The sequence below is a fragment of the Nannobrachium achirus genome (assembly GCF_963921795.1).
Source record: "Nannobrachium achirus genome assembly, chromosome: 10".
In the NCBI taxonomy this organism is placed as follows: domain Eukaryota; kingdom Metazoa; phylum Chordata; class Actinopteri; order Myctophiformes; family Myctophidae; genus Nannobrachium; species Nannobrachium achirus.
In genome coordinates this window covers 61,187,857-61,201,119 of record NC_137819.1, presented here as the reverse complement: position 1 = coordinate 61,201,119, position 13,263 = coordinate 61,187,857, and the positions used below count along the sequence as shown (strand labels likewise).

At 42.0% G+C, this 13,263-nt stretch overlaps 1 protein-coding gene across 1 annotated transcript in view; it reads left to right on the top strand.

Moving 5' to 3' along the window:
* Nucleotides 1-8,264: 8,264 nt before the first annotated feature.
* LOC308292468 (sperm acrosome membrane-associated protein 4-like) overlaps nt 8,265-13,263 on the top strand; it is a 65,729-nt gene continuing 60,730 nt past the window's right edge. Inside the window, exon 1 of the mRNA XM_080734805.1 lies at nt 8,265-8,402. Within this exon, the coding sequence (XP_080590931.1) occupies nt 8,351-8,402 (52 nt within the window). The 5' untranslated portion in view covers nt 8,265-8,350. The remainder of the gene's footprint in view (nt 8,403-13,263) is intronic.

The window sequence follows — 13,263 nt, the reverse complement described above, 5'->3', positions numbered from 1 at the left end:
CCACGCGATAAGGAATAAAAAATGATGGTGGAGACAGCCAGGTCAGGTCACTCTCCTGGGCTGGCATCCCAATCTCTTAATCAAACCATCACTCTGTGTGTGTGTGTGTGTGTGTGTGTGTGTGCGTGCGTGCGTGCGTGCGTGCGCGCGCGCGCGGTCCCCTTCTCATCTCTGTGTCCGAGGTCTGAATATTTTCAAAGGGAGAAACAACAGCGAATGGAAAACAGCAGGAGAAGTTACTGACATGCTGTGAGCTTCTCACAAGTGAACCACAGGCCTGGAATTCTTCCTCCATCTTCTTGACCTGGGGTTTTGGTCATATTTGGGATGCTTTTTTAATTTGCATTTTCACACAACAACCAAAGTCATAAATCGTGGTACGAGTGCAATCCCATGTTCTGTATGATGTTGGATGTGATGCATATGTTGGTATGCAAGGAACCTTGGGAATCTCAAAGCCAGATGATGTTGCACCCGCCTATATGCCAATGTGAATTAGAACATGCATACCAGTCCAGTACAATGGTCTTTTCAACTGAGTTTGATTGGATTTTGGTTCATTTAAACTGAACAATAGAATCCAGGCACATGGTTTTAGACTAAATCAACCTGGAATTAAAGTGACAGTAATAAATACTAATGGTAACATTGGCAGCACAGAAAAAAAGTATAGGAATAAAAAAGCTACCAAATACAGTCAAATAAAACTATTCATAATGGGAGATGAGGAAAGGGGGGTATCCGAAGGTTGTAATATTCATGCAGTCGGATTGGCACACAGAAGGTTTATAAGATGCCACAGCCTGTAACATTTCCTAACCCCTTAAACCTGTTGACTGGGGTCCTCCAGGGGTCTGCTAAACCTAATGTTTTCTCTACTCCAAATCAAAAATAGTTGATCTTCAACTCACAACGTACAAAACCAAATTGACAGAGATCTAGACTGGTACAGTAGAAGGATAATTGAGTACCTGAGACGAAAAACTGTCTAAATCCATATTTTAAAATGTTGAATATAGATATTCTTTGGATTTACCAGACTGTAAACCACAAACTAGAAGTTTTTAATCTGTTAAATTCTTTATGCACTCCCCCCTCATTTTGTTGAATTAGATTTTTTTTTTTACTTAACTCATATATTAGGAATTATAAGACATAATACTTATGGAAAGTGGAAAAACAGTTTATCTCCAACAGTTTGTCAACACAACAACAGTATAAGTCCGTACAAGCAATATTTAGCAGATAAAGGGAGCAGATAACATTAAAACAGACAATTGAACAAAATGAGGGGTGAGTGCATTAACAATTTAACAGATTAAATGAGTAGTTTGTGGTTTACAGTCTAGTAAATCAAAAAATATATATATTCAAAAAAGAATTAATATGGACTTAGACCGGTACTCAAAAAGAGCAGTCAAACATGTAGTGACTATAGAAAATTGTTAATTGTGTAGAATGAGAATCCCCTCTTTGTCTTTTAAGTCCTGTTCATTTGCACTTTATTATGTTGTTTACACTTGTTTTTTTTTCCTTCTTCATCTCTGTCATTGGTTGCTACTGTTGGATTTGAACAGCGTCTCCTCACCCGCAACCAGAGTTGAGAAAGCCGTCTGAGATCTGTGGATCTGTGGGCAAAACAAAGAAGGCATTTGGCCGAGCCAAAACAACCTCCCTCCTATTCAACTATTTCAAGTAATGATCTGATGCTGTTTCATAACCAACCCCCCCACACACACACACAGACACACACACACACACACACACACACACACACACACACACACACAGAGATCACACCCCTCCAAGCCACATTCACTGCCAGGCATTCAGTGGCTGTTGGCAAATCTAGAATAACTCTTACCCAATCGTATACCCAGGGGCGTCGCACCAAATTCTGGGCCCCGGGTACAAGGATTCACTGTGGGGCCCCTGTGCTTTAACTATTGAAAAATAGCAGATATACAAGATAATATACAAGATAATACAAGCTCGCAGCGCGGCACCGAGCGGCTCTCGGTGCCGCGCTGTGAGCTTGTATATCTGCTATTTTTCAATAGCTAAAGTATAAAATAATGAAGGCCCCTCCACCACCTTGGGCCCTAGTAACTCAGTCCCACTTTCCTACCCCCTGTGACGCCCCTGCGTATACCAAATGTGTAGACGAATCTGAGACTGCTCGCAATGGGTCTGACAAATTACTTGCAAAGGGTCTGACTCCCATTTAAGTTAGTCATTTCAGTCAGTCATTTATGAACTGGTTTGTCTTTTAGCCCATAACTCCAAGCGTATTTGCTAATCTTGACAAATAGAGGAGTATGTTGATAGATACCTGTGGATGGCAAGACTAGACTTGTCTGTCAGAGTCGAGTGAGACTTCTTTCCCAGACCCTGAGGGAAGCCATCTTATGAGTCATCTAAGGACACTGACAACTTCAGGACAGCCACTATCAGCAAGAAGACCGTTACATCTGATACAGACACTCATTTATAATCACATTTATAAACATTTGTGAAAACATGATCTTTAACCAGAAGCTAACTGTGGGAGAATAATCAGGACTCGATCATAAGGGTGATAAAATATTATTTCTTGCACTTTGTGCAATATCAGCCTATTGGATTCTTGTAAGACACAAGGCATGAATTCATCTTGCATAAAGTCCTCAAGCAACAACCTGTTTCATGAAGGAAGCTGTTCCAACACGTCAGGCTTAACTGGCTCTGGTAACATTAACGTATGTCTGTGTGTTTCTGTTTGCACAATCCCACATCCTAACAATAAACATCATGGGCTGCTCATGTTCACGCCCTGCGCACTATTTTGGACACCTGGTATTTGAATTGCAATCTATGTGAAACGGACTTGGTTAAATGAAGGGTTCTGTAGATTTAACCACAGAGCTCTGAACCATAATACACCACTACAGTATAGACATACAGGTCAGGTGTTCCTGTAATCTGTCTGTGAATATAAGACACGACACCCAGGTCTTGTGTAGAGAGTGAGGCGAAGATTTCATTCAAAGACTTATGAATACTAAATGAATTAAAACCAAGTGAAGTTAATCCCAATCTATTGGTCATGTCAACGTGACAGTATAATCCTTGTTCAACCATAACAATTTACTATGAATGAGTGCCATCTTGAATTATACATACTTAGGTCTACAGTTTGTATTTGAAACGAGATGGGCAGATGAGGAGGGGAGGCATTGCCAACAATAACTGAAAAGGTTATTTCAGAAAGGTATGTATAGTCTGTGAGCCAGGACCCCATATGTGGGCTATCGGTATCCGGTACTACCTGAGGGGGAATAATTCTCATTGTGATTTTTGGGAAGGTACACACCCCGTCCCCTAGTGTGGAAAATATGTGATAATATTGCAGTGGTGGTAGGTTTCTGTGTGTTATCAATCGATATTTGTAAAGGTATACACGCACCCCTGCTCAGTGACCGGCTTACTGCCTTGTGGTTAGATTATCTGCCCTGAGAATGGGAGGTAGGGTTCAATCCCCATGGCTGGGTCGCACCAAAGACTCTAAAAAGTGTGAGGCCTTGGCAAACAGCATCAAGGGTTGGATTGGACTAAGTCCTTGCCACATACTAGTGTCATGTCCATGGGGTGTAGTTGTAGCTGTCTCACCCTAAGGAAACAAGGCCTCATGGCTTGGCAAGGCTTACTTGTACACGCACCCCTATAGTGCTAGAAGATGTGTGATAGCATTGCATAAGGAAATGTATTATGACATTCAACAAATCAAATATAACGTGTGTAAGTAATAATGCATAGAATAGCATTTATTTTACCTTTACATATTTGCAACAGCCTTTCACCAGCAATTGTTTACATGCAAAGCAACTCCATGACTAGTGATGGAAAAAAAACTTAAATACAACCAGATGTGTAGTGAGTTAATTTGTCAAACCAGGGACGTGCTGGCCATTGGGAAAAGCGGGACAACTCCCGAACGGTTGGTTCATTCCTGGCCGGTCTAGGCCGGCCATTAGGGGAAAAAAATTAAAAAAAATGTCGGCCTTCGTTCCATTTTGGGGGCTGGGCAGCCAACAAAGTAAATCGTCACTGTCGGGCAGAAACCTGTCGGGCTGTTTTCACTAGTTTAAATCCTTTTTAAAATGATACATACAAAACAAACGGTTTTGGACGTACAAGGTTTCCACCCGACAATGACGAAATATAACTCATGTAATTGGTCCACCGGCTTGTCACTCTGAAATGGCAAATCTTTGAGTAGCAGCAGCAGCAGCGCTATAGAGACAGATCTCTCTCCATAGCGCACAATGAGGGCCCCTCCAACTCTTTTTCCCGGGCTGAATCAGGGGCCCAACGCATCACAATATATGCGCTGTGAGCCTGTAGATCAACTATTTTCAGCAAAAACAGTATTACTAACCCTAACCCACAAATGCAGGAGGGGCCTATGTATTCGTTTACATGTCAGCACTCCGACATATTGCCATTCCGACCACCTAAACCTAACCTTAACCCAAACATCAATAAAACTAACGCTGGTGAATGCTAACCTGCCGATGCTGGTGAATGCTAACCTGGTGTGTCGGAATGGGGATATGTCGGAATGGAAAACCGTTACCAGTTAAACAGGGGTCACGGGTGTTACTGTTGTTTGTGAAAATGTCAGGGTAGTAAATACATTTGTCTGCGTTCTTTGTTTTTGTTTTAAGGAACAGCCTGTGGATAGCTCCTTACGCTGCTTTAACCACGTGAATTCAACCATCTCTAGTTTCTGGGGGAAACATTTGTCGAAAAAAAGAGTAGATGAGTGGGTTTTCAACCAGTGGTCCTTGAGGAGGTTTCAGGTGCTCCCCAGCTAAATGATGGAGACTTGGTAACCAAATGGACCCTTATACGTAGATCTTTAACTCTTGAGAGTGTAAATTGAAACCAAATGGACCCTTAAGGGTCCATTTTACAGAGTTAAATTATTGTTAAACTCCACACAATTAAAGAATGTAGAGAGGATTTATTGTTTTGATCAACGTTTGCCTGTTATCTCTCATGGTACCACATCTATCCACCTGTTTCCGCGGGAGTTTACTGGAGATTATTTGGACCTGTTTGGACCACACTTCCGGTTTAACAGCAGACATACAAGCTCACGTCGCGTCGTAGATGCAACCCATTGTGAGCTTGTAAACCACACTCGGCTGCGGCGCCGGAAGCTCGGTACAGCGTCTGCGCAATGCACTATGGGGCGTTGGAAACTCGTGGATACAGCATGAGATTGTGGGCAAAATCCTATCCAACGACAACAAAATATTCCATGTTCTGGGAGGCAAATGTCATCAAATGGTGGTCCGTGGCTCAAATGCTGAATAGATAATGGACCTTGATGTGAAAAGGGTTGAAAACCACTGGTGTAGAGAAGAGCACCAAGTATGGAGGTTAACTCATGTCCAGTTTAAGTATACAGGCCAGGGTCTAAGAAGTGGTTAAGCAAATGAGGGAAGCATGCCGTTTATTTCCCTTCCATTTGCGTTCCATTCTTCTGGTGTCAGGTGTGTTCAGTGAGACGTGGCTCAGTGTTATGTTTAGGTTTGGCCCTGTTTTAAAAGGTGCAAAACACAGAGGGAGAAGTGCACACCTAAGTTGGTGAGTAGCTGGCCACGCAGGTGAATACTGGTTAAGGAAGAAAGAAGCCACACAGCTCTTCAGCCATGACGTAAAACTTTAATGTCAAACCAACATTTCGACTGTGTCAGTCTTCTTCAGGGTTTCTCAAACCATGGGTTTCTCAAACCCTGAAGAAGACTGATACAGTCGAAACGTTGGTTTGACATTAAAGTTTTGCATCGGGGCTGAAGAGCTGTGCGGCCTCTTTCTTCCTTAACCTGTTCTAAAAGGTGCAATGGAGATGAAACTAGTGTTGATTTTGTCCACTAAAACTATGCCCAAAAACTAAGCTATGTTGACTACGCACACACACACACACACACACACACACACACACACACACACACACACACACACACACACACACACACACACACACAGAGTAGTGCACACACATTTCTCTGACAGTTCCAGAATAACGTTATTACTTCATGATCATGCTTCATATGTGGGAGTTATCTACAGTAGGACTAGTTACAGTTACCGTATGATGTGTTGAACTGACATCACTATACAGAAATACTCTGTTACATGGCCTACATATCGGATACAATACAATGTACATATGTTTGCTGTTCGCTACAAAAGGAAAAATGAAAAGTGTTTAAAAAAAGATACTCTGTTACATACATTCACATTATCGTGTGTGTGTGTGTGTGTGTGTGTGTGTGTGTGTGTGTGTGTGTGTGTGTGTGTGTGTGTGTGTGTGTGTGTGTGTGTGTGTGTGTGTGCGTGCGTGTGTGTGTGTTTGTGTAAATCTGCTAACTAGTAAATAATAATAAATAAAGTAAAGTAAAATAATTGTAGTGGAGTAAAAAGAACAATATTCATCTCATGTAGTGTAGAAGTACAAAAATATAAAAAATGGAAACTGTGCTCTAGCAAAGTAAAATACCTCACAATTGCACAGCACTTTATACTTCCTTTCCACTACTACTGACAGGAGGAGTGAATGTGTGGTTGGTTGAGGTCAGGTTATCATGATAGAATAAAGGCATATTCATAAGTCAAGAAAATTATGTATAAATTGTCAGGAAACTAAAGTGAGTTATAATGTGTAAAGATGTTTCAAATCTCATGACACCAACAAACACACACACTGGCCTGAACTCTAGATTGGAGTGCACTGTTCTAAATGAGGTGTCTGTGTCATAGCTGTTGTTTGTCTGTCACAAGTGCAAACAGACAGCCCTCATACACACAATGACAAAGCAGAAATGTCTCATGTTACACATCCCACAACTTCCTAGAAACTTGCCTGTCATATTGTTCTGTTAAAATAAGTGTGAAATAGCTCTATATTCCACTATCATTATATACAGCGTTTGCGTAGTATCAGGTAAATAGAAAATACATTATGAGAGAGATTCAGAGATTTCAGAGCCAGGGTGACTGCAACTGTAACAGTGGACCCATACAAATGTGTTTTTATTTGATATTTAATTGTAGATTTTATTTTTGCAATTATTTTATAATTTGTAATATTAGGCAACTATAAGTGTGGCGGAGAGAGTCGCAGCCCCAGCCTTCTGGGTCTAGTATCTGCCCTCGTTCCATAGGGATATCCCTTTGGAGTGATGGTTAAGATATTGGTCTTTCAGGTGGGAGACCCGGGTTTGAAGCCTTGTGGGGAGGTTCGGATCACCTCCGTTACATTGGTGCCGTGACGCGGATCCGGGCCACCCCGTAGGAGGAGGTCAAAGGGGGGTGAGTGTGGCGGAGAGAGTCGCAGCCCCAGCCTTAAAGCCTCAAAAATCTAGTATCTGCCCTCGTTCCATAGGGATATCCCTTTGGAGTGTTGGTTAAGATATTGGACTTTCACGTGGGAGACCCGGGTTCGAAGCCTTGTGGGGAGGTTTGGATCACCTCCGTTACATAAGGCCTAATATTTCTACAATTGCTATAGTTTGATACAAAACCCTGCATGATAGACCTGTGATTTAGAGATAGGCCTACAAAAATAAGTTGAACTGCATGGTCTAATAATGGTACCTTCATGCATGTTCAAAATAGAACCATTTTCCAAAGTAGCCTACATTTATTCTTTTCTTTTCTTTTCTTTTCTTTTCTTTTCCTTTCTTTTCTTTTCTTTTCTTTTCTTTTCTTTTCTTTTCTTTTCTTTTCTTTTCAACAACATTTTGGAAGAAATAGACAATTTATCATTGTGGTGCCCACAAAGGATCCTACTTAAAGTTAATTTTTTTAGCAATACAAACAGTTTTAGTTTTAAAAATATAATCATATCACATCCCCTAATAGTGAATCCGGGGAGGCTGAGATATTTTGAGTAAAATCCTCATATATAGGCTATATATATTATGGAAACAATTAGCCTGCATAAATACAGAACTGTTAGTAGTATGCTAGGCTACATTTATACACTTTCAGTCAGATTTACAAAAGAGGAGTGAGTAATATCTTCCATTTAAGATCATTGATTCAACTCGCATAATCATCAGGCACCTGCCGAAAAAATAGCCGACAGCAAATAAGGGTGTGGACCTTTTTGCACGATTTTTCCCCCCTGAACGTGCATCATTGGATAACGGTGACGTCTCGTCAGAGTAGGGATCATGTAAGGTTATAAATAGTGGGACGCTGGAGAAGTTTGCACGGTGTCATCACAGTCTAACGGACCAGGCGCACAAGCCAAGACTTCAGCACTCCTGCACAAACCCCCGTCACATTCTTCAAAATGAACAGAATTATCCTCGGCGTTTTTGCAGTTGGATTCTGCTTTGCATTTGGTAAGAACAGAATGAATGCTATTAAAAAAAAGAAAAGGAAAAAAAATCTAGCTTCAACGAAGAAAATGCCTAAATTTTCCTTTTCTTTTTTCTTGCCCATTACATTAGACTTAAGACCAGATATCAGAATTGATCAATCAATCTCGTTCTCTGTTGTTGAGGCTATAGGTCTACTATACGGGAGTCTCTTTTTAACCCAGCTTTTGCATTTTAATTTCGCGCATCCATTTATAAATTAGCCTGAAACATGTCAACATTTGGTTCTAGATTCGGCTATCTGGGTTTTTTGTGGAGTCAAATTATTGTTTTATGCATGCATATCGTATTTCCTAACGCTATGGACCAGTATCCTATATTGTTTGTATTTATCTTCAATCTAGACTCTAGAGCCATTCTTTGGGATGTATTTGGGACCCAGGGTTGATCTGATTTCCATTGTGAGCTGCGCAGTGCAAGTTGCCACTGTTCCAGACATCCGATAAACATGTTCTGTCAAGCAATTGAAGCAAATATAAGTGACTTAATTTGCTTTTAATGATGAAACATTAAGGCTAAATATTTAGAAAAAAAAGTGTGTGTGTGTGTGTGTGTGTGTGTGTGTGTGTGTGTGTGTGTGTGTGTGTGTGTGTGTGTGTGTGTGTGTGTGTGTGTGTGTGTGTGTGTGTAAACACCTTTTATTATAGTGTTGGGTAAGGTGTCTTTTCATGAGGGGCTTAGTGCCAGAGCTGTTATTAAGAGCTGAATGTCTCATCCTGCCAGGCAGACATTGGATGAGAAATTCCTCATCTGCTTTGCAGCTGAGGCAAGCACATCCAAGCTCAGTGGCGTCAGTTCAGCAAAAGCTAAGGTATGGCAACATGAATGGTGTCTTCGCATGTGAGTGCAAGACAGTCATGTTGCCATACCTTAGCAACAGGCATGATGAATTTATTTTATGGCAGCTGCTATACCTTGCCATACAGGCACACGCACACATAGACATCAAAGGGGGCTTGAGCCCCTGCCCTTTTACCCGTCTGTAAAAAGTGCCCTCTCCAGACCATGAATGCAGTTTTCACTAAGGTGAAAGAAATGCAAATGCCCTCTTTGCATTGCCTGGCTCCAGCCCATAGACCAGCCCACTCTCTGAGCGGACTGCTACTCTTGGTCTGGCGTTGTGTAATGAACCTAAAGTTTCTTCGGTATCAGGCAGTACCAGGCCAATGAAACAATAAACGTTGTAGGAGGGGGTGGGTCTAACGAGACAAGCAAATCAGGGACCCGTTCAAGCCATGAACCAATTTGAGAAATCGCTTACAATGGAGCCAATGTCAGACTCAAGCTCCAACGCCGAGTCTGAAACCAGGCTACTCTTTCCATGCCATACCTGAAGGCAGCATTCAAGAAAATTGCCTTGTCCGAACTATCCTGAACTTGAATGCAGCATCGTATGTTGAAAGAATTGTCCTCTCTGCGTAGAAATTCATGCTGTATGCCACGTACATTTTGCTTAGTTTAGTGTGGTATCGAATACAGAAAATAGCCGACCTCGAAGCTCACAACGCAATTTTCAATATTTTCACCAAAAGGCCCATTTAGAAATTTCAGCCCCTGCCTCTCTAACATTCTCTGCATGTCTCTGTTGCCATACCCAATTGACGCCTCTGTCCCAACTTAAGCTCCAGAGAGGTGGCTGGCGTCCAATGTGAGGTGTATTCATCCTGTTTGGGGCATTGTAGTCGTTGAACCCCCCTCTCTTGTTTCCAACCACACCCTTTTATTCTGGGAAGTTGCGCTGTTATAGCCTAGTCTCTGTTCAGGACGCATTCTGGACATTGTTGGAGCTTTTGCCTCCAAATTAGATTTGTTAGTTATTCATGAGTGGAGAGTGAGTCCCACACAGGTGATCATAGTTTGAGGTTTTGTTCCCACTTGGGACTGCTTGCTCTCTATTGTGTTTTCAGTGTTTTACAATGTCTTTTACTTAATCCACTTAATTCCCTGTGGAACATAAGGCTGTGACTATCTGTTTCCGGCCCTATCCTGTGTAGCACGTTGTGCCGCCCCAACCATGTTTTAGGTTTGCCATCTGAGGTCACGCGGTTCTCTGCCCGGTTGGTTTTTCTTTCCTCTTTGCAAGTGAGTTCCATCTGAAGGGTACTTTAGGAATGCGGTCCTGGACCATTCTGGGGACATGTCCGAGCTGCCAAATGTTTAATTTCCAGCCTCACATTATGACAGTTTGTCTTTTTTTGTATGGGTCCGGTCCAGTTTAAAAAGTAAGGATGTATAATGTTGGCCCGATTCGCTCCGTTTGGCAGACTCGTGTTTCCAAACGTCACCAATAACCATATAAAGGTATTGGATTCCAAATCGAAAAGGCTAATTGTGGCTGTTGAGTCGTACAAAAGATGTTCTTGGAGGAACCCTTATACGGTTCCAGGATGTTGTGTTTTAGGACCACATCCAAATAAGTATCAGAATGATATGTGTTCAATAAACACTCCCTCGCCCTGATAATATTTAACTTCTGCTGAGTGTTCTTATAGTTAGGCATATTTAAAGAGTGCCCTAATTCCTCTGTTTGTGTTTGCCCTTTGAACATGATGCTTGGATGGGCCTGCCTGTGTGTGTTTTTGGGATGGAGTTTGGAGAGCTGCAGTTTGCAATGGGCGTCGCTGAGACTGACACTTAAGACTCGGTGTTCCAGGTGATTAGTAAGATGGGTGGGACGTCCTGGTACCGCTTGGTAAATTATATGTTATGTACTCTACTCTTGTGATGTGGGTATAAATCTATTATATGTTATGTACTCTACTCTTGTGATGTGGGTATAAATCTGTCTGGTAATGCTGGTCCTCATCCTGGTTCTTTATAAGCTCTACACCAGGGTTCCCCAATAGGCTACTGTCTGGCCCACACCAACCCCTGTAATAATGGTGGTATAAGAGCAGCAACAACACTAGTATATCGTCGTTGTCGGGTGGAAATCTCGTATCTCCAAATTTGTACGTTCTTTCGCAAATCATACAAGGCCGTCGCACAAAAGTAGTGAAAACAGCAGATCTACAAGCACACAACGCCTCGCAACCGCGAGGCGTTGTGTGCTTGTAGATCGGCTGTTTTCACTAGTTTAAATCATTTTTAAAATGATAAATTCAAAATGAACGGTTTTGGACATACAAGATTTTCACCCGACAACGACGAAAACTGTCGCTGGAGTATTGGGAACGCCGCCGTCGCCCCCTGCAATGTTGTGGCCCTCGGCTTGGTACCCTAGACATAATTCGGCCCTCTGGGAAAACTAATTGGGGAACCCTGCTCTACACTCTACAACAGTGGTTCTCAACCTTTTCAGGCTGTGACCCCACAAAATGATCATATTTGATTCCTCCCACCCTGACAAGCACTTGGAATTGAAAGGGTTGAGTCATTGCATTTTGTTTGGCTCGCGGCTCCACAGATAGATATTATTAAAATGGTAGATCTACAAGCTCACCCCTCGCAACGTGAGGCGCTGTGAGCTTGTACATCTTGTAGAATGTAGAGCTTGTAGATTGGCTATTAATATTTGACAATTTGGCCAATGTTTGACCGTTTTTTATAGTATAGTTTGTTGGTTGCTTTTGATGCACTTATAGAGTCTTTACCTAGCCGTAGGGTCAAAGTGCTGTGTCCACCATGTGCTGCTTGCATTTGTGTAGGTCATTCTACTGAATATTGCTGTCGTTAAACCACCTAACGGCTTAACTAGAAAGGGGCTCTCCAGGAAGCCCATATCTCTACCAGGCCAGGTAGCCTACCCATACCCAGGGCTTTGTAAAGTGTGGGTTGCAGCTGCCTGGACCCAGGGATTCCTTGGGACAAGGAAGCTGCAGGGGAAAATGGCTTGTGACATAATGGTTCTACCTTTTACATTAGATAATGCTACGGAGTCCACGTATGGTATCGTGACGCCTCACAAGCCCTGAAAACTAAACTCCAAACAGCCCAAAATAAACTAATTAGGGTCCTGCTTAACCTTCCCTATCAGACTCACCTCACCGCTACTCACCAGTTAAGAGTGGGGTGGCTCAGAGTAGATGACAGAGTACAGCAACTTGCAATGGGCCTGGTGTACAAGATACACTACACCACTATGATACCCAAGTACCTGTCAAAATACTTTATAAACATTAAGGATGTCCATAATTACAACACCAGAGGCAGCGCCACAGATCACTTTCAACCCAGAGTCAAAACCAACAAAGGGTCAAACTCTTTTTTCTGCTATACCACCAAAATGTGAAAAGCCTTACCGAAGGCCATAAAGGAGTGTGGATCACTAGCATCCTTTAAAATTGCCCTGAAAAACCACTTACAGGCAGCAGCCGTCCGCAACTGGTAAAAAAAAACTAACCTAGCCCAACCCTACCCTCCCCTGCCCCTTCTTTGTATATACTTACTTACTTACTGTTTAGACTCCTTTTTCTTTGTTCTCTAATTTTTCTTTTCTTTATATATCTACTGCATAGTACTGTGTTTTATTCGTCTGTCATTCAATGTTATATGAGATACTTAAATGGTTTCCTGTGGAAATAAGCTTAGTCTTTTCATGGATCTCCTTTTAGTAGACCTTGTACCAGTGAACTGTACCGTCATGAAACTGTACCTTTTCCTATGCAAACTTCTAATAAAGTCTTCAATCAATCAAAAAGCCAGTTATAAACCTATGGAGAATCAAAATGCAGTGTGATGCTCATTGTCACATCATGACTCCTGGGATTATGTGTACCTAATTTGGCAAAGATTTAAAAATGTTGGAGCATCACAGTGACATTAGTTACATTCATGGCATGCTTTATGGGTGTAGCCTAAGTGAAACAGCTTCTGGCTTTGTATT